The 21,918-nt window shown below is 38.5% G+C and overlaps 1 protein-coding gene across 1 annotated transcript in view; it reads right to left on the reverse strand.

Moving 5' to 3' along the window:
• M1AP (meiosis 1 associated protein) overlaps positions 1-21,918 on the reverse strand; it is a 91,195-nt gene that overhangs the window by 47,708 nt on the left and 21,569 nt on the right. Inside the window, exons 2-3 of the mRNA XM_073023109.1 lie at positions 17,939-18,124; positions 9,973-10,141 (exon numbers count right to left, since the gene is read on the reverse strand). Of these exons, the coding sequence (XP_072879210.1) occupies positions 9,973-10,141; positions 17,939-18,124 (355 nt within the window). The remainder of the gene's footprint in view (positions 1-9,972; positions 10,142-17,938; positions 18,125-21,918) is intronic.

The following is a 21,918-nucleotide window of genomic DNA, read 5'->3' on the forward strand; positions in this document are numbered from 1 at the left end:
ATGGAAACTGAACAACCTGCTCCTGAATGACTACTGGGTACATAACGAAATGAAGGCAGAAATAAAGATGTTCTTTGAAACCAATGAGAACAAAGATACAACATACCAGAATCTCTGGGACACATTTAAAGCAGTGTGTAGAGGGAAATTTATAGCACTAAATGCCCACAAGAGAAAGCAGGAAAGATCTAAAATTGACACTCTAACATCGCAATTAAAAGAACTAGAGAAGCAAGAGCAAACACATTCGAAAGCTAGCAGAAGGCAAGAAATAACTAAGATCAGAGCAGAACTGAAGGAGATAGAGACACAAAAAACCCTCCAAAAAATCAATGAATCCAGGAGTTGGTTTTTTGAAAAGATCAACAAAATTGACAGACCACTAGCAAGACTAATAAAGAAGAAAAGAGAGAAGAATCAAATTGACGCAATTAAAAATGATAAAGGGGATATCACCACCGACCCCACAGAAATACAAACTACCATCAGAGAATATTATAAACACCTCTACGCAAATAAACTGGAAAATCTAGAAGAAATGGATAATTTCCTGGACACTTACACTCTTCCAAGACTAAACCAGGAAGAAGTTGAATCCCTGAATAGACCAATAGTAGGCTCTGAAATTGAGGCAATAATTAATAGCCTACCAACCAAAAAAAGTCCAGGACCAGATGGATTCACAGCTGAATTCTACCAGAGGTACAAGGAGGAGCTGGTACCATTCCTTCTGAAACTATTCCAATCAATAGAAAAAGAGGGAATCCTCCCTAACTCATTTTATGAGGCCAACATCATCCTGATACCAAAGCCTGGCAGAGACACAACAAAAAAAGAGAATTTTAGACCAATATCCCTGATGAACATCGATGCAAAAATCCTCAATAAAATACTGGCAAACCGGATTCAGCAGCACATCAAAAAGCTTATCCACCATGATCAAGTGGGCTTCATCCCTGGGATGCAAGGCTGGTTCAACATTCGCAAATCAATCAACATAATCCAGCATATAAACAGAACCAAAGACAAGAACCACATCATTATCTCAATAGATGCAGAAAAGGCTTTTGACAAAATTCAACAGCCCTTCATGCTAAAAACGCTCAATAAATTCGGTATTGATGGAACGTACCTCAAAATCATAAGAGCTATTTATGACAAACCCACAGCCAATATCATACTGAATGGGCAAAAACTGGAAAAATTCCCTTTGAAAACTGGCACAAGACAGGGATGCCCTCTCTCACCACTCCTATTCAACATAGTGTTGGAAGTTCTGGCTAGGGCAATCAGGCAAGAGAAAGAAATCAAGGGGATTCAGTTAGGAAAAGAAGAAGTCAAATTGTCCCTGTTTGCAGACGACATGATTGTATATTTAGAAAACCCCATTGTCTCAGCCCAAAATCTCCTTAAGCTGATCAGCAACTTCAGCAAAGTCTCAGGATACAAAATTAATGTGCAAAAATCACAAGCATTCTTATACACCAGTGACAGTCAAACAGAGAGCCAAATCAGGAATGAACTTCCATTCACAATTGCTTCAAAGAGAATAAAATACCTAGGAATCCAACTTACAAGGGATGTAAAGGACCTCTTCAAGGAGAACTACAAACCACTGCTCAGTGAAATCAAAGAGGACACAAACAAATGGAAGAACATACCATGCTCATGGATAGGAAGAATCAATATCGTGAAAATGGCCATACTGCCCAAGGTAATTTATAGATTCAATGCCATCCCCATCAAGCTACCAATGAGCTTCTTCACAGAATTGGAAAAAACTGCTTTAAAGTTCATATGGAACCAAAAAAGAGCCCGCATCTCCAAGACAATCCTAAGTCAAAAGAACAAAGCTGGAGGCATCACGCTACCTGACTTCAAGCTATACTACAAGGCTACAGTAACCAAAACAGCATGGTACTGGTACCAAAACAGAGATATAGACCAATGGAACAGAACAGAGTCCTCAGAAATAATACCACACATCTACAGCCATCTGATCTTTGACAAACCTGAGAGAAACAAGAAATGGGGAAAGGATTCCCTATTTAATAAATGGTGCTGGGAAAACTGGCTAGCCATAAGTAGAAAGCTGAAACTGGATCCTTTCCTTACTCCTTATACGAAAATTAATTCAAGATGGATTAGAGACTTAAATGTTAGACCTAATACCATAAAAATCCTAGAGGAAAACCTAGGTAGTACCATTCAGGACATAGGCATGGGCAAAGACTTCATGTCTAAAACACCAAAAGCAACGGCAACAAAAGCCAAAATTGACAAATGGGATCTCATCAAACTAAAGAGCTTCTGCACAGCAAAAGAAACTACCATCAGAGTGAGCAGGCAACCTACAGAATGGGAGAAAATTTTTGCAATCTACTCATCTGACAAAGGGCTAATATCCAGAACCTACAAAGAACTCAAACAAATTTACAAGAAAAAAACAAACAACCCCATCCAAAAGTGGGCAAAGGATATGAACAGACATTTCTCAAAAGAAGACATTCATACAGCCAACAGACACATGAAAAAATGCTCATCATCACTGGCCATCAGAGAAATGCAAATCAAAACCACAATGAGATACCATCTCACACCAGTTAGAATGGCGATCATTCAAAAGTCAGGAAACAACAGGTGCTGGAGAGGATGTGGAGAAATAGGAACACTTTTACACTGTTGGTGGGATTGTAAACTAGTTCAACCATTATGGAAAACAGTATGGCGATTCCTCAAGGATCTAGAACTAGATGTACCATATGACCCAGCCATCCCATTACTGGGTATATACCCAAAGGATTATAAATTATGCTGCTATAAGGACACATGCACACGTATGTTTATTGCAGCACTATTCACAATAGCAAAGACTTGGAATCAACCCAAATGTCCATCAGTGACAGATTGGATTAAGAAAATGTGGCACATATACACCATGGAATACTATGCAGCCATAAAAAAGGATGAGTTTGTGTCCTTTGTAGGGACATGGATGCAGCTGGAAACCATCATTCTTAGCAAACTATCACAAGAACAGAAAACCAAACACCGCATGTTCTCACTCGTAGGTGGGAACTGAACAATGAGATCACTTGGACTCGGGAAGGGGAACATCACACCGGGGCCTATCATGGGGAGGGGGGAGGGGGGAGGGATTGCATTGGGAGTTATACCTGATGTAAATGACGAGTTGATGGGTGCAGCACACCAACATGGCACAAATATACATATGTAGCAAACCTGCACGTTGTGCACATGTACCCTACAACTTGAAGTTTAATAATAATAAATAAATTAAAAAAAAAAAAAAAAAAAAAACAAACGTTAGAATATTAAGAGACTGTGGCTTTAGTTCACATATCTTTTCCTCAAGGCTCAGAATTTATTTAAAAACAAAATAAGTTAGCAGCATTATTCCCATGATTTATGGCTCTTCTATGGGGTTAACCTTGGTTGCTAGAATTGGCAGGTTCTCCTCTATCCTAAAGTATATGATCAAGATCCAGCATTAGGGATCTGCTCTAGGGTTGTAGGGTTGGCTTATATTGTAAAGAGGACATTTAAGGACAAAGAAAGCATCTGGCTTTCCCTGTGAGAGGTATATCTCTTCTTATCTCTATTTCTTGAACCAACAGTTCCTAGTTCTCCTTCAAGAGGAAAAGAGGAAAGAGGAACAAAATAGAGAATGAACAGCAAAGAAAGGCTATGAGAACTATGGAAAAAGTTTTATAATATTATGTTACATGAAAACAAAAAATTATATACATGAATTATAACTATGTAACATAAACATGAGTGAACAACTGAGCATCAATGTGCAAAAATAAAAGTGCAATGAGATGGTGAAATGAGTAATTTTAAATTAAAAATTATAGTCATATTCTTAATAAAATATGAATTATTAGAGCTTGAAATTTTCTCAGTAAAAGGCATATATAAGAAGGACTTCTACTACTATTAATAACAGTAGATGACATTTATTTGTTTGTGCCAGGCACTGTTGTAAGTGCTTTCTTTCCATGTAAATTGTATTTAATCATCACAAAACCCCCATAAGGTAGCTATTATTTTACAAATGAGCTTTATAAAATAAGCTATTTTATAAAGCTCTATTTTATAAATGAGAAATTTGTGGAATAGTTAAATTAACTTGTTCAAGGTTACATAGTTCTAGAGTAAAATGTAAAAACCCAAAAGGATAGTTAAATAAATGATGATTAATTCATACATTGGAATACTTCATAGCTATGAAAAGGAAGGTGTTAGATCTCTATGTGCCAATATGGAAAAATCCTAGATAAATAGCTAAATGTAAAAAAAGCAGAGCAGTTGGTATGGTATAGTCTCATTTTTTGTCAAAGTAAATAATATAAATAATAATGTTACATGTATATCAGTATACGTGCATGTGTAAGGAGGGCAATTCAGTAGAATGTGTCCTACAGTGTTGATGGTAGTTATCTCTGGAGGCTGGAATTTTGGTCATTTTGAACTGTTTCTATTATGCCTCTATAATGTTTACATTTGTATAATGCATAATAAAAAATATTAAAATAGCCAGGCAAAAGCTACTACAAACAGCACTGGACAGGATATTTCAGCAAAATTTTAAAATAAAGAATAAAATGAAAAAGACCAGGAACAAATTAAAGGAAGTCCCATTTATACAGTTAGAAGAAAATATATAATAGGCTATATGGTTAAAATTTATAGAAAACCTTATCTAATGTGGATGCAATTTAAAGTTAACCTTTCCATATTAGATCCTGTTAAGGAACTTTCTAAAATGTGAGTCTACTTTCTTAATTTCTAAATTCATTCTTTTTTGATGATCCTGGATCTTGCAGGGTCTCTAAGTAATTTTTGTGATAATTAGTTCTCACTGTGCAGAACTGTACTAAAGTACGCAGAATTTAGATTGATCAAAGGACATACTCTCATAGTTATTTTATAAATTAATCTGCAATATCAACATTTGCTTTTGACTTAGTTCTCTCCGAAAAGTGGAGTATAGATAATTTGTATTTAGTTGATGATCATGGCTATTGGAGTAAAAGAATTATAACTAGGTTAAGAAGTGTTTGAATCAATTCATGATATTCATGAGTTATTGAGGGAAGCTATGGTTGTTTGGGACATATCCCTAACTATTTTAGCGGATGTCACAGAGGTTGACCCCAACCACTCACAAATCATTTGTTGTTTTTTTTTTTTCAATCATTCATGTGTTTTGTCAAGAAATATTTATTGAGAATCTACTGTGTGCCAGGTGGAGTGATAAGCATTAGTGATAGAAAGATATATAAGACACAGTCTTAGTTCCAGGTAACTGAGAATTCACTTGAGACCTGGCCATTAAAAACAAATCTCAGAAATATAACAAACCATCCATATACAAAAATTTTCAAAAATATTAATAATAAGTATAGCTAACTTTTATGGAGCACTTATATGATCTCATTTAATTCCCACAACTACTACATGGGGTAGGAATAACTGAGGCTTAGTGAGGCTAAATACCTTGCCCAAAGTTGCACACCTAGAAAGTCATAGAAACTGCAGTTTAGACTTGGGCAACCTAATTTTGGAGCACCCATCCTTCTGAGAATGAGAGAGGCTGCTGTTGCTAATGTCTTGATAACAACACCAAGATGAATTAAAACACTAAGGGAATAAAATAATTAATTATGAGGAAAGCACAGGCAAACTAGGAAGATTTTGAGCAATGAGTCATATACACTTAACCCACAAAGAGAAATTACAAGCTATTTATGGGAGGATGCATTATTCAGAAGCAAATGGGAAGTTACTGGAAGAGTCATCGGCACTGACACAGGTAGAAAGCTGTTTTCCTGCATTTAAAAGCTCTTCTATACAATGCTAGCCACTAACTATTCTAAAGAAAGGCATCAGGCAGCCTTAGTGTACTCTAAGCTCTAGGCCATTAGAGACATAACAAGTTCTTTCTGGTGACAGTCACAGAAGGCAAAGAACATAGTCCATGCCTGATCTGTCATTGGCCAAAGAGAGAGAAAAAGAGCTTCTCTCTCACAGATTCATTTTCAGAACCCAATGAAAAGGGCTCTGACTGGTGGCCTAGGGAACTATGATTGCCTCAACCTGGGTCATGACCCATTCTGTGACCAGGAAGGTGGAGGTGTTACCGGAGAAAGGGGATATAGAGGATGCCAGGCTGACCAAGAGTAGCCTCCATGGGTATCAAAGTCATTGATTCACTCAACAAATAAGTACTGATAATGTAGGATATACACCAGGACACAGAAATGAGTAAGACAAGTTTCTAATGCCAAGGTGCTTACAGTTTAATGTAGAGGGAAAAGATATCAAGTAGTTTACAATTTAGGTGAGAAGACACAATTATTGCACAAATAAAGCAATGGTGAATGATTCTACATGCTATATAATTAAGTGGTAAATTGTGTGGTAGAGAACACAAGTGATGTGGTTGTTCTAAGAAGTGATGTAGTTGTTCTAAGAAGAGGAAAATCAATACAGTAGTAATGAACTTGAATTTGGATTTAAGGAATGAGTAGGGTTTGTCTGGAAGAGAACAGAGGAAGGAATTCAGAGGGAAGAAGAGGGAATTCAGAGGAAAAGACTGCTGTGAGTGCAGGGATGGAGATAGAAAGGACAGTCAGTGAAGAGACAGGAGTGCACACAGTGAGAGCTCACGAATCACACGGCTAAGGCTGGTTGCCTTCCCTCCCCTGCCAGAACAATGTCAGTGGCTGCATGATGGTGGAAGGATCTACATGTGTCAGAATCTGACAGGAACCACACCCTTAGTTACCAACCCTCCCTCCTACGTAATTAGAGGGAGATGAGATAGGAGGGGGAGGAAGAGTGAAGTCATCTGCATCCAGAAAGAGATCGACGGTCTCAGAACAGTGGCCACTTCCATGTGTGCACAACCATGGAAAAGGCCAGTACAGCCCAAAAGGACTGAAGGAGGGTGAACTGTAACTTGAGTGTTGGATGAATTAAAACTGGTCCAAAAGCCTTTGAACTCCATAATTTAGAGATCTCTACTTGACTTCGTGACTAAAATATTTTCATACATTTCCACTGCCTTAGAATGAAATCCAAATGTTTTAGCATGGCAGAGATGGTCATTTTCATCTAATCCTTGCCTACCTTTAACCCTCACTCCCACCTCTGCCTGACAGGCTCTGGTGTAGGGAACCATGGGCATTTCTTATGGGCACATCTTGCTTTTCATGTCTCTGGGTCTCCTTTTTGAGTGGCCCTTTTCCTCTTTCTCTGCTTAGCTAATTCCTACTTGTCTTCCAAGACAGTGGTCCCCAAACTTTTTGACATGATGGGCTGGTTTCATGGAAGACAATTTTTCCACCGATGGGTGGGTGGAATGGTTTTGGGATGAAACTGTTCCACCTCAGATCATCAGGGATTAATCAGATTATCATATAAGGAGCACACAATCTAGATCCCTCACATGCACAGTTCACAATAGGATTTGCTATCCTATAAGAATCTAATGTCACAGCTGATCTGACAGGAGGTGGAGCTCAGGCAGTAATGCTCACTTGCCACCACCCTTCCCTCCCCTCCTGCTGTGTGACCCAGTTCTTAACGGGCCACAGATGGTACCAGTTCATGGCCTGGGTGTTGGAGACCCCTGCTCTAAGACATAGTTTGAATATTTCTTCTTCTAGGAATTGTAGGATTGTGGGTAACTTAGATTTACTTATTTGTGCTTATTTGCAGTTTTAATTTGTAATAAACATGAATATTTTTCAGTATGTAAATATCAAGCAAAATGTCATTAAGGTAAACAGAGTGACTGGAACAAGGGGAAAGACCACTACGTAGGACCACTCCAGCCTTTCTCTCCAAAGAAATCCTAGGAGGTAATTCAAAAATAAAAGTCTGGCCAGGTGTGGTGGCTCACGCCTGTAATCCCAGCACTTTGGGAAGCCAAGGCGGGTGGATCACCTGAGGTCAGTTCGAGACCAGCCTGGCCAACATGGTGAAAGAAAGTCAAAACTAGACTTTTTTTTCCCCCATGGGGTTAGCAAAGATAAAAAACAAACAAACAAGGATAATTCCTAGTAGGAAAGTCTTATTTACTGTTGGTGGAAGTGTGAATTGGTATGATTTTTTTGGAGAGTTTTTTGGCAATAACTGTCAAAAATGCATATATTGTTTTACCTCCTCGTAACTTTATTTCTAGAAATTCATTCCACAGAAAACATCCTCACAAATGCACAGTTATATACATAAACAGGAAAGGCTACATAATTTGTGGGCTCAGAGCAAAATGAAAATGCACAGTCCTTTGTTCAAAAAGCAGGAAAAAAGTGCCATCGACAATACTAAAATATAAAACTTTTTCCTTTTCCTTTTTCCCATGATCTCTTTCTTAAGATATCATGGTGTGTGTGTATGTGTATGTGCGTGTTGTTTTTCAATTGTGGTAAGAACACCATGCATGAAATCTACCCTTTTAACACATTTTTACACGTACAGTAGTACAGTATTGTTAATTCTAGGTATAATGTTATATAGCAGATATCTAGAACTTATTCATCCTTTTCATCATAACATGGTTTTTAAATGTTTGCTGCCAGATGTGGTGGCTCACGCCTGCAATCCCAGCACTTTGGGAGGCTGAGGCGGGCGGATCATGAGGTCAGGAGATCAAGACCATCCTGCCTAACACAGTGAAATCCTACTAACACAGTGAAACCCTACTAAAAACACACAAAAAATTAGCCGGGCCTGGTGGCAGGTGCCTGTAATCCCAGCTACTCGGGAGGCTGAGGCAGGAGAATGGTGTAAACCCAGGAGGCAGAGCTTGCACTGAGCCGAGATCATGCCACTGCACTCCAGCCTGGGCAACAGAGCGAGACTCCATTTTTTAAAAAAAACAAGTTTGCTATTAATGTCACACTTCCTCAGCTGGCACCAGATACTTGCCAAGCAAGTGCAGACCCTCACAAGGGCCTGGGCAACTCAACACAAAAGGAAAGTGTGCTGGCCCTTGACCCAGGTGTCCAGGCCTCTGCCCAGCAGGGGGAACAGAGGCCAGCAGTGGTCACTGGATGGCCGGTAAGTTGGCAAATGAGTGAGGTGTCCACTATGGAGTGGTGAGAAGGAAGCAGGAGGCAGGGCATGTGTGAGCCAAGGCTCAAAGCTCCTGGTGTATGCTCCACTGTTCCATCAAACTGCACAAATTCAAAGATAAAATTATTAAGAATTTTAAGACAGAAGCCACAGGACATTAAATCCCAAGCATGGGGGTCTTTCTGTACTTAGGAGCCTATGTGACTCCCCTGGTCATTAGCCCATGAAGCCAGCCCTGCATATGAGTCTGTTCATACAGCACTATTTATAATAGCAAAATGTAATAAACCAATTGTTTACATTAGTGATTAAACAAAAATTATGGTAAAATGACACAATAAAAAACCAGGTAGCCATTAAAAAAATGAGTCTGATCTATAAACACTGGCACAGCTGTCTAACACACATGAACAAAGAAGGTTTCAGTAAATTAATTGTGTATGTGTATGTATGTATCTATAAAATATTAAGGGTGTTAATTAAAATATTGAGTGTGTGTGTGTGTTCAGTGTGTGTGTGTGTATATGTATGTATGTATGTGTGTGTATATATATATATAAAAGAATGTTAGAAGGGCTAGCCCAATCCCCTCAAAGTGATTGGGGAGAAAGGAATTTTTAGTTTTTATACCCATAAAATTTTAGTTTTCATTATTAGGATATATTGTTTCTGAAATAAAATGATTATTAAAAAATTCAACTCCAACATCTAGAAACATCTGTCTGAACCTCAATGAAATCTACTGGCTTCATTTACCATTTAACAACACACACACAAAAACATGGAAAATAATCTTTCTGACTTGTAAAGGACTGCTCATTAAAATTCTTACCATTCTTTTTACCTTGTTAAAAAAATTCTTACCATCATTGCTGGGATCCTCAACAGGAGACACTGAGTCCACATGCTCTAGGATTCCCTTTGTGACCTCAACGACCTGAAGCCTCCTGACTCTGGCTAGGTCTGTATCTTTCAACCCTTCCTCCAATTGTTTGACCACCTCTTTTCCAGGCTGAGAAGTCAGAATAGTAATCTGAAAATAAATCCAAGAATCAATGTGTCTGTTCTCCCTGATGTACTGAGTGAGGAACATAACAGTTCCTACCCGGAGGATAAATACAGCATAAGTCTGTGGTGGTGGCTATTGTGTTTAATGCAAAAAGGATTTGGTTGTAACTTAAAATCAAATTTTATCTGACAGATTCTTGTGGGACAGGTTATCACAAGACCTTTCCAATCAGGCTGAGCTGACCCCCAGAAAGTGACTGGTGAAACCATATTTGTGTTTTAGTATTTTAAGACTGCTTGAGCCACTAGGAGCCTCTCATGGCTCAAAATACTTAAGATTTTATAAGGTGATGAAATAAGATTCTTAAATTTTACACACTAAATGTATACCAAATATTAGAGAGCCTATATGCTCCTTTCTCTTAGTGATGCTTCCATCTCACATTCTCAGACTGATTTATCTCCTTGCTGGATCCACTCGAGTTATTTCTTTTGCTCTTTTGACTCTAAAATGTACTTATCCTTGACCAATATATCTCACTTGAAGGAATATTCAAGTGTCTGTATACAATTTGAATGTTTTATTCTACCTGAATGAACACAGTATATATATATACAGTCTCACTCTGTTGCCCAGGTTGGAGTGCAATGGTGCAATCTTGGCTCACTGCAACCTCCGCCTTCCGGGGTCAAGTGATTCTCCTGCCTCAGCCTCCAGGGTAGCTGAGATTACAGGCACGTGCCACCACACCCGGGTAATTTTTAATTTATTTTTAGTAGAGACAGGGTTTCACCATGTTGGTCAGGCTGGTCTCAAACTCCTGACCTCATGATCCGCCCGCCTCGGCCTCCCAAAGTATTGGGATTACAGGCGTGAGCCACCATGACTGGCCACTCTGTTATTATTAGCAGTTTCCTCTTGAACTTTTAAACTCTGGAAGGTAATCGTTAAACGTATGCAATTCTCATTTGTAGTTAAGACGTTTTTGATCCATGAAGAGGGATGAGACTAAAGCACTATTACTATTATTTTAAAAGACTTTATTTTTTTGAGAAGTTTTAGGTACACAGCAAAACTGAAAGGAAGGTACAGAGATAGCCCATATACCCCTTGTCCCACATATACATGGCCTCCCTCATTATCAGTATCTTCCACCAAAGTCGTTGCAATTGATGAACCTATACTGACACATCGTAATCACCCAAAGTCCACAGATTACATTAGGGTTGACTCTTGGTGTAGTACATTCTGTGAGTCTAGACAAATGCATAATGACATGTACCCATCAGTATAATAAATATCATATTGAGCCTTTTCACCACCCTAAGAATCCTCTCTGCTCTGTCTATTCATCCCTTCTCCTCAGCCCCTGGCAACATTGATCTTTTTACTACTGCCATAGTTTTGCCTTTTCCAGAATGTCATATAGTTGGGGATATATACGCAGCCTTTTCAGACTGGCTTATTTCACTTAGTAATATGCATTTAAGGTCCCTTCATATCTTTTTGTGGCTTGATAGCTCATTTATTTTTAGTGCTGAATAATATTCCATTGTCTGGATGAATAATAGTTTATTTATCCATTCATCTACTGAAGGATATCTTGGTTGCTTCCAAGTTTTGGCAATTATGCATAAAGCTGCCATAAATACCCACATGCGGGTTTTTGTGTGGACAGGTTTTCAACTCCTTTGGGTAAATGCCAAGAAGTATGATTTCTGGATTATATGGTAAATATATTTTTAGTTTGGTAAGAAACCATCAAACTGTCTTTCAAAGTGGCTGTGCCATTCTACATTCCCATCAGCAATGAATGAGAGTTCCTGTTGCTCCACATCCTCACCAGCATTTGGTGTTGTCAGTGTTCTGGAATTTAGCCATTTTAATAGGTATGTGGTAGTATTTCATTGTTGTTTTAATTTGCATTTCCCTGATGACATATGATGTGGAGCATCTTTTCATATTTGTTTACCATTTGTGTACTTTCTTTGCTGAGGTGTCTGATAAGGTCTTTGGTCCATTTTTTAAAATTTTATTTTGTTTTTAATTGACACATAATAATTGTATACATTTATGGGTACAGTGTGATGTTTTGATACATGTATACATTGTATAATGATGAAATCAGGATAATTAGCATATCTATCACTTCAAACACTTCTCATTTATTTGTGATGAGAACATTCAAAATCCTCTCTGCTAACTATTTTGAAATACACATTATTGTTAACTAGAGTCATGCTATTGTGCAATAGAACACCAGAACTTATTCCTCCTATCTAATTGTAACTTTGCACCATTGGCCAACCTCTCCTCATCCACCCTTTCCACCCTTTCTCCCTACTCTCCTCAGCCTCTGATAACCGCTATTCAACTCTCTACTTCTATGAGATCAATGTTTTTAGATTCCACAAATGAGTGAGATTATGCAGTACTTGTCCTTCTGTGCCTGGCTTATTTGACTTAATATAATGTTCTCTAAACTCATCCATGTTGTCACAAACAACAGGCTTTTATTCTTTTTTATGAAGGAATAGTATTCCATTGTGTATAAATACCACATTTTAAAAATCCATTTATCTATTGACAGACACTCAGGTTGACTCCATATCTTGGCTATTGTGCACAGTGCTGCAATAAACCTAGGAGTGAAGATATCTCTGCAACACACTGATTTCATTTCCTTTGGATATATACCCAGTAGTAGGATTGTTGGATTATATGGTAGTTTTGTTTTTAATTTTTTGAGGAACCTTCATATTGTTCTCCATAGTGGCTGTACTAATTTGCATTCTTACCAACAATGTAAGGAGGGTCCCCCTTCTCCACCTCCTCACCAATATTTGTTATTTTTAAAATCTTTTTTATAGTAGCCATTATAACTGGGGTGAAGTAATATTTTATTGTGGATTTGATTTGCATTTCTCTGATTAGTGATGTTGAGCATTTTTTCACCTACCTGTGGCCATTTGTATGTCTTCTTTTGAGAAATGTTTATTCAGCTCTTTCAAATTATTCATTTTTTCCCTATTGAGTTGTTTGAGTTCCTTATATATTGTGGATATGAATTCCTTGTCAGATGCATAGTTTACAAATATTTTCTTCCATTCTGTAGGCTCTCACTTCACTCTATTTTTTTTTTTTTTTTTGAGACAGGGTCTCACTTTGTTGCCCAGGTTGGAGTGCAGTGGTGCAATCATGGCTCACTGCAGCCTTGACCTCCTAGGCTCAAGTGATCCTCCTGCCTCAGCCTCCCATGTAGCTGAGATCACAGATGCATGCCACCATGCCCGGCTAATTTTTGTATTTTTTTTTTGTAGAGATGGGGGTCTCACCATGTTGACCAGGTTGGTCTGGAATTTCTAGACTCAAGTGATCCTGCTGCCTTGGCTTTCCAAAGTGCTGGAATTACAGGTGTGTGCCACTGTACCTGGCTCACTTCATTTTTTTGATTGTTTCCTTTGATGTGCAAAAGCTTTTTGGTTTGATAAAATTTCATTTGTCTATTTTTGCTTTTGTTGCCTGTACTTTTGAGGTCTTATTAAAAAAAAAAAATCTTTGCCCAGACCAATGTCATGAATTGTTTCCCTTATTTTAAGTCAGGGTCTTGTTCTGTTGCCCAGGCTGGAATGCAGTGGTATGATCATAGCTCTCTGTAATCTTGAACTCCTGGGCTCAAGGGATCCTCTTGCCTTAGCCTCCTGGGTAGTTGGAACTACAGGTATGCACCACCACTCTAAGCTAGTTTTTCCAAAAAGTTTTTTTTGTAGTGGCAGGGTCTCACTATGTTGTCCAGGCTAGTCTTGAACTCCTGACCTCAAGTGATCCTCTTATTTCGGCTCCCAAAGTGCTGGGATTACAGGCGTGATCTACTGCACCCGGTACTTGTTCCAGATTTTAGAGGAAAAGCTTTCAACTTTTCCTCATTCAGTATGAGTTAGCTGTGGGTTTGTCATATATGGTCTTCATTGTGTTGAGGTACGCTCTTTCTGTACCTATTTTGTTGAGAGTTTTTATCATGAAGTGATGTTGAATTTTATTGAATGCTTTTTCTGCATCCATGAAGATGATCATATGGTTTATGTCTTTCATTCTGTTAATGTGATGTGTCATGTTTATCGATTTGCATATGGTGAACCATCCTTGCATCCCTGGGACAAATCCCTCTTGATTATGCTAAATGATCTTTTTGATGTGCTATTGGATTTGGTTTGCAAATATTTTAAGGGTTTTTACATCTATGTTTATCAGGGATATTGGCCTATAGTTTTCCTTTTTATTGTTGTGCCCTTGTCTGGTTTTGGTATCAGGGTAATGCAGGCCTTGTAGAATGAGTCAGTCTGGAAGAGTTCTCTCCACTTCAAGTTTGTAGAGTAGTTGAGAAAAATTGGTATTAGTTCTTCTTTAAATGCTTGGTAGAATTCAGCAGTGAATCTATGAGGTCTGGGGCTTTTCTTCAACAGAAAACTTTTTATTACTGATTCAATCTCATTACTCGCTGTTGGTCTGTTTAGGTTTTCTATTTTTTCATGATTCAGTCTTAGCAGATTGTGTATATACAGGAATTTATCCATTTCTTTTAAGTTTTCCAATTTGTTGGCATATAGTTCTTCATAATAGTTTATAATAATCCTTTGTATTTTGTGGTATCAGTTGTAACGTCTCCTTTTTAATCTCTGATTTATTTGAATCATCTCTCTTGTTTTCTTAGTCTAGCTAAAAGTTTGTGATTTTGTTTATCCTTTCAAAAAAACAGTTCTTTTTAGTTCAAGACCAGCCTGACCAACATGGAGAAACCCCATCTCTACTAAAAATACAAAATTAGCCAGGTGTGGTGGTGCATGCCTGTAATCCCAGCTATTAGGGAGGCTGAGGCAGGAGAACTGCTTGAACCCGGGAGGTGAAGGGTGCAGTGAGCCGAGATGGCGCCACTGCACTCCAGCCTGGGAAACAAGAGCGAAACTCCATCTCAAAACAAACAAACAAAACAAACAAAAAACAGACAAAAAACTAGTTCTTTTTTAATTGAACTTTTATATGTGTGTGTGTGTTTTTGTTTTGTTTTTTTTTTTTGAAGAGACAAGGTCTTGCTCTGTCACCCCAGTGGTATGATCATAGCTCACTGAAGCCTCAAACTCCTGGGCTCAAGCAATCTTCCCACCTCGGCCTCCCAAGTAGCTAGGACTACAGGTGTAGGTGTGTGCACCATACCTGGGTAATTTCAAAGTTTTTTTGTAGAGATGGGATCTCACTATGTTGCCCAGGCCTGTCTCCAACTCCTGGCCTCAAGCGATCCTCCTGCCTTAGCCTCCCAAAGCGTTGTACTATTTTTTTTTAGCCTCTATTTCTTTTATTTTTATTCTGATCATTGCTATTTTTTTCCTTCTACTAATTTTGGGTTTAGTCTATTCTTGTTCTTCTAGTTCCTTGAGGTGCAATGTTAGGTTGTTTATTTGAGATCTTTCTTTCTTCTTTTTTGATGTAGGTGTTTATTGCTATAAACTTCCCTCTTTTGCTGTATCTCATAGGTTTTGGTATATTGTGCATTCATTTTCATTTGACTCAAGAAGATTTTAAACTTCATTTTTAATTTCTCCATTGACCCATTGGTTGTTCAGGAGCATGTGGTTTAATGATGTTCTCTGAGCTTCCTGGATCTGTGGTTTGGTATCTGACTTTAAGAAATTCTCAGTCATTATTGTTCAAATGTTTCTTCTGTTTCTTTCTTTGTTTTCCTTCTAGTATTCCCGTTACATGTAAGTCATACCTTCTGTAGTTGCCCCACAGTTCTTGAATATTCTGTTCTGTTTTTGTTTTTTTTTTTTTCTCAGTTTTTTTTCTCTTTGCTTTTTCAGATTTGAAAGTTTCTATTGATACATCCCCAAGTTCAAAGATTCTTTCTTCAGCCATAAGTCTACGAATAAGCCCATCAAAGACATTCTTCACATCTATTACAATGTTTTTGATCTCTAGCACCTTTTTTGATTCTTTCTTAGGATTTCCATCTTTCTGCTTCCATTGCCCATATGTTCTTTCATTCTGTCTACTTTATCCATTAGAGCCTTAGCATATCAATCATAGTTGCTTTAAATTCTGCGGTCTGAGAATTCCAGTGTCTCTGCCATGTCTAGTTCTGATGCTTGCTCTCTCTCTTCAAACTGTGTTTTTTGTCTTTTAGTATGCTTTTTATAGTTGTACATGATGTTCCAGTCTAAAGGAGCTGCTATAAGCAGGCCTTTAGTAATGTGTGGTAAGGGATAGCGGGAGGGGAAGTATGATTAGGTCTCAGTCTTTTAGTGAACCTATACCTCTGGACTGTGAACTTTACAAGTGTCCCTCAGTTTTTTCTCTCCTTACTTAGGTGGGACAGGATGGCTAGAGTTGGCTGAAGTTGAGTATTTCCATTTTGCTACATTGAAGGACACAGCTGGCTGTAGTTTGGTATTTCCCTTCTTCCAGGTCATTTAGACTATGATAAAATCCCAGGAGGTTAGGGGTTAGGTTCTGTTTAACTAGTTTCTCCTGAGTAACTACCTGTTAGGGTAGTTTCTTTATACCTGTTAAGAACAGAGTGCTCTGGTATATTTCAAAATGGTTCATTTTTCCCTCTCCCTGTCAGAGGCATGAGGGAATTTTCCCCTGATGTTCACTATGAGGACTTGGTTGAGCTCCTGGAGGTAAAACTCACAAAAGCGTGGAGTGGTAGGATCATAGTTCAGTGCAACTTTGAACTCCTGGGCTCAAGCCATCTTCCTGCCCCAGCCTCTCAAGTAGCTAGGACTATAGGTGCACACCACCAAGTCTGGCTAATCTTTATTTTTTGTGGAGATGGAGTCTTGCTATGTTGTCCAGGCTGCTCTTGAACTTCTGGCCTCAAGGTGATCTTCCTGCCTTGGCCTCTCAAAGTGCTGGGATTACAGGTGTGAGCCACAATGCTCATCCTCTCCTAGAATTTGAGATTTGTCCACACCTAGCCTGTAGCAATGTCAATGACAGTTTCCTATTCTAGCACTGGCTCCTGTGGAGGTTTCTGTTCCAGTATGTTGTGATTCTCTGTATTTGTCTGGTTGTTTCTCCCATTTTGGAGGCAACAGTTTGCCCTGTGACCTCACTTCTCAGGGATCTAAAAAATACTGTGGATTTTTTAGTTTGTTAAGCTTTTTACTAGTTGTTAGGATGGAGTGGCAACTTCCAAGCTCCTTATATGAAGAATTGGAAACCAGCAATCCCACACGATTATTTTTTGTCCTGTCTGTTTGATCCCTGAGGTTACAAGAGACCAAAATTGTCTTAACTCGCACTTGCTCATGTACCCAATGGAGTATCCAGCCACGCCCTTATTTATATTTTTAAGATTGACTCAGTCTGGCACTCTTGCATTTGCACACTTGCTAATCCCGAGAAAATTTACTCAATTTGATGCCAAGATTTGATTAAAAACAACTGTAAATTCCTAAGAGTACCAAGGTAAATATAAATACAGCTACCAATGTAGGCAGTTTAACATTTGCTTTACAATTTCCAAAAATCCAGAGGCAGATGGCATATTCAGATTTTATTTTGATTTCAGTTTTTCCTTATAATTCATTCAGTCTATGTTTTTAGAGCTCTTCTCTATAACTATCTCTACATTAAGAACTGTACAAGTTATAGGAAGAAGAGAAACATGTCCTCTGCCTGTAGTGAGCTGAAAATCTAGCTTTGAATATTACATCCAGAGTGAATCAAACAGAGAACAAAGTAAGGATGATAAACAATGACCTACATGGACTGAAATCAGAACACAGCTTGGAGTCATTCCTAAAGGCCAGCATCACTTACCTCCAGGGAGGTATAGGTCAGAGCTGCCCTTGTGGTCACATGTGTGCTGTATTGTTTGAATTGCTGGAGCCCATCCTCTACTGCCAGCCGCAGAGAAGCGCCTTGTGATCTGAAACAGCCTTCTCTCTGTAACATGCGGAGCTCCGAAATGCAGGTCTGCAACCTAGGAAAGTTCCCTTTCACTTGCTGCAGAGAAAAATGAATCAAAGACACAAGTCTTTAGGGACCAGGTTTCAGATTAATTGGCAGTCTAAATTTATTTTAAATAATTCCTCAGCAGTTCCTTCCCTTCCTGAAAATTTGTTTATTTGACCAACATCTACTGAATGCCTACTGTGTTCTAGGCACTGCACCAAAATCTTCCCTATACCAGAGGAAGGAAAATTTGCAGCCATAAAGGTTTTGATTATGTAGAGTTACCAGAAACATGAAAGGAAGTGTTTTAACTCATTCACTCACACAAAGGGAAATCCAGTTGTGTGACTGCTTAGTTTTACTTTGGGGTGACCTGCAAACTGCAGGCCAGACAGTGTTCACCATAGACTTTATCTTCATTTCTTAGTCAGTCTAGGCACCAAAAGCTTCTCTATTTAAAAATGATGTTTTCCCAGAAGTGAGAATTTTGATGTGGTTGATCACTTCAGAATTCATACGTCCTATCTGATACACTCTTTAGGATAACTTCAGTAAAGAAGAGATACTTGGGTTAGTCTGCAGTCAGCTTAAGGAGCCAACATGTTAACCTAGACAAGCAACCTTTTGGTTCTCCTCATCTACCTTTATAAAAACTTGCTCTTATGAGTCAACTAATTTAATCTGATACTAGATCAATGTTACTTCTCCTAAGGATATATGCATTTTGATAAATGTGGACTGAAGATTTGTGACATCATTTGAAGGGATTCCATGCATCAATAGCAGGTGGAGAGTGAGGAAGAATTACATTTTGGGACGCGGACAGCTTCCTGACCGAAGAGCAGAACTGAGTGATATCTGCAATGCACATAAAATCCATGAGCATGAGCTGTAAACCTGCCAGAATACAAAGATGGCTTAAGTCAGCCCCTTCCTGGGCTTAGCTCCACAGTTGCTTACATTCTTCTCTCCCCAAGTCTTTGGGGTGAAAACACAAGAAATTGGATATAATTCTTGCACAAAGAAAACCTGTAATGTAGATAGGAAAATAAGAAAACTGAGAAAGAAATGAGAAGAAATCACACCACAGGTGTAGCCTGGTAGGCTTTAAGCACTTCTTCTCATGTACCCCCTAAAAGAATCTGAGAAACAATGTACCCCCTTATGCATTTTTTTTTTTTTTTTTTTTTTGAGAGGGAGTCTCGCTCTGTTGCCCAAGCTGGAGTGCAGTGGCTGGATCTCAGCTCACTGCAAGCTCCGCCTCCCAGGTTCACGGCCATTCTCCTGCCTCAGCCTTCCGAGTAGCTGGGACTACAGGCGCCCGCCACCTCATCCGGCTCATTTTTTGTATTTTTAGTAGAGACGGAGTTTCACCGTGTTAGTCAGGATGGTCTCGATCTCCTGACCTCATGATCCGCCCGTCTCGGCCTCCCAAAGTGCTGGGATTACAGGCTTCAGCCACAGCGCCCGACCCCCCTTATGCATTTTTAAGTGAACATCTATATTTTAAAATTCCAACTTTATAAGTGGTTGCTAAGGATGTAACTTCCAGCATATTTTAAATATCAACATTTAAAAATAAAAATATAATATAACTCTTCAAAACAGTCCAATTGAATCTAAATGCCATGGTGATTTGATACTTACCATTATTCAATGTTAAAAGTATATGAACAAGCTCTTTTTTTCCCCAAGAGATAGAAATTTAGATTGTTCCTTTTTCTCCTTGAACCCATATTTCCATTTCACTTTCCCTGAGAGTTTTATCATAATGTAAAAGAAATTTTATGCTTGGCAACCTTTTATTGATTATCCCATCATACTTCTCTGCACCAAAAATAGCTATATTTTGCAAGAGTTCTAAATTTCCTATGAGCATAAGCTCGAAGGGGCACTCTAGATTATTATTAGAATTATCATTCATATACAGTTTATTAAAACAACATGTATATACCAATTTCAAGAAATAATTATTGGCATTAAACATAGCTTTAATCGGAAATGTTCCTCTTAATGGCATAGACAGGCTGGGCTCTTCTTTCAATTAGCTCAGGTTTGTGTGAATAAATAAAATAACTACTGCTCAAATGATACAACATTCAGTATCAATTTTTATTCCTATTTTATTTATTTGGTGGCCAAAATGTGTTGAGCTTATTGCATCACTGTAAACAGAGAAAAATCTTGTTTTCTTTTGACCAGATACCCAAAAGGTTATAAAACAAATGTAACTTAACTCCAATTTAAGAATATGTACTAAAAATTTTAAGCCTCACCTTGGTATTTTTAAAAGACTAAATGTGATACCCTACAAGGCATTTCCATGTCATAAATTCATTCTATTACATTTTATATATAAAAATGCTGCACATTGTTCTAATTATATGTCTGCAGTTGTACTGCAACTATAGGACAGTCACAGAATGATTCACAATGGCTGGAATCTAAGCCTTACTTCTCAGTGATCAGGGCAGTCCAGCCTGGTGATGCCATATAGGGTGTCATTATTAGATGACACCCAGAACCAGCCACAACTTCAGACTAAGCTTGTCTGTGTCTAAAATTGTGATGACATATTACTATGGATTTAACAATAAAAATTCCAAACTAACGCAGGAACAGAAAACCAAATGCTGCATGTTCTGACTTATAAGTGGGAGCTAAATGATGAGAACACATGGACACATAAAAAGGGACAACACACACTGGGGCCTGTCAGAGGGTGGAGTGTGGGAGGAGGGAGAGGACCAGGAAAAATAACTAATGGGTAGTAGGCTTAATACCTGGGTGATGAAATAATCTGTACAACAAACCCCCATGACACAAGTTAACCTATGTACCTGCATATGCACCCTTGAACTTAAAATAAAAGTTAAAAAAATTCATACCATTTGTTTTACGAGTATCTGGTGAAAAATAAGCAATTATTCCATTTTATGTCCTTCTCATGTTTTAAAATAAGCAATGTCCTATATTTCTATTACCTAAAGTTCCAAAGTAAAAGCATTATAATAAATATACATATCCTTGAAAACTCTTAGCATTTCTAGTGTTTAATACTCCCACTTCTTTGGCAATGTCGAATCTGCAAACTGACTGCTCAGTCTGGGCACATATCAACCATGGAGAATATGCAGGTCCTGTGAATTTCAAATGGTTTTCTGGAGTAAAGCAAGAGATTGACCCATATTTTAAAGCTAATAGCAAACATTTAACCACAGGAACCAAGGACTCAAATTTGAAGCTACCGTCTTATTCTGATTAGCCTCTATGATGATATGGCTGGGGGAAATCTAGTAGCAAGTGAAGGTCAGGAGAAGATGTGGTACAAGGAAGGCAAGTGGGTAAGCGATATCGAGAGATGGGTGAAGGAATTCCATAATCACAGATGTAATCAGCAGCCAGAGTAACGGACCTGTCTGCCCCGCTCTGCAGAGGCCTTATATGGAGCTCCCACCCACATGCAGACAGTTCACTCCAGGCCAAGAGTGCTCAGCTTGCAGGGCCATGCTCTCCCACCAGACACTATTTGTACCTGTCAAGTGCCACCAATTTAAACTGAAAATGCAAGTCAGTGAATCCTCTCTGTGTGAAGAAAAAGAAACAGAACAGAAGAATGTTTTTAGCAGGTGAAAACCTAATGCTCTTTAGACTGTAGCAGGGCCTTTGAACACCTTCAGTCACAACAGTAGCTTCTGTGGTGTGGGTGTTGTGGGTCAGAAACAATCCTCGATCCTCAGGCCTCCCTTGCACAGCTATTTCCAGGCACTTCTGTCAAAGTCAGCAACAGTAAGTGTGAAGGGGATTTTATAGTTTATCTTTAACTGTAATTAACAGTTGGATTG

This window comes from Chlorocebus sabaeus, chromosome 14 (genome assembly GCF_047675955.1).
Source record: "Chlorocebus sabaeus isolate Y175 chromosome 14, mChlSab1.0.hap1, whole genome shotgun sequence".
Taxonomy (NCBI): domain Eukaryota; kingdom Metazoa; phylum Chordata; class Mammalia; order Primates; family Cercopithecidae; genus Chlorocebus; species Chlorocebus sabaeus.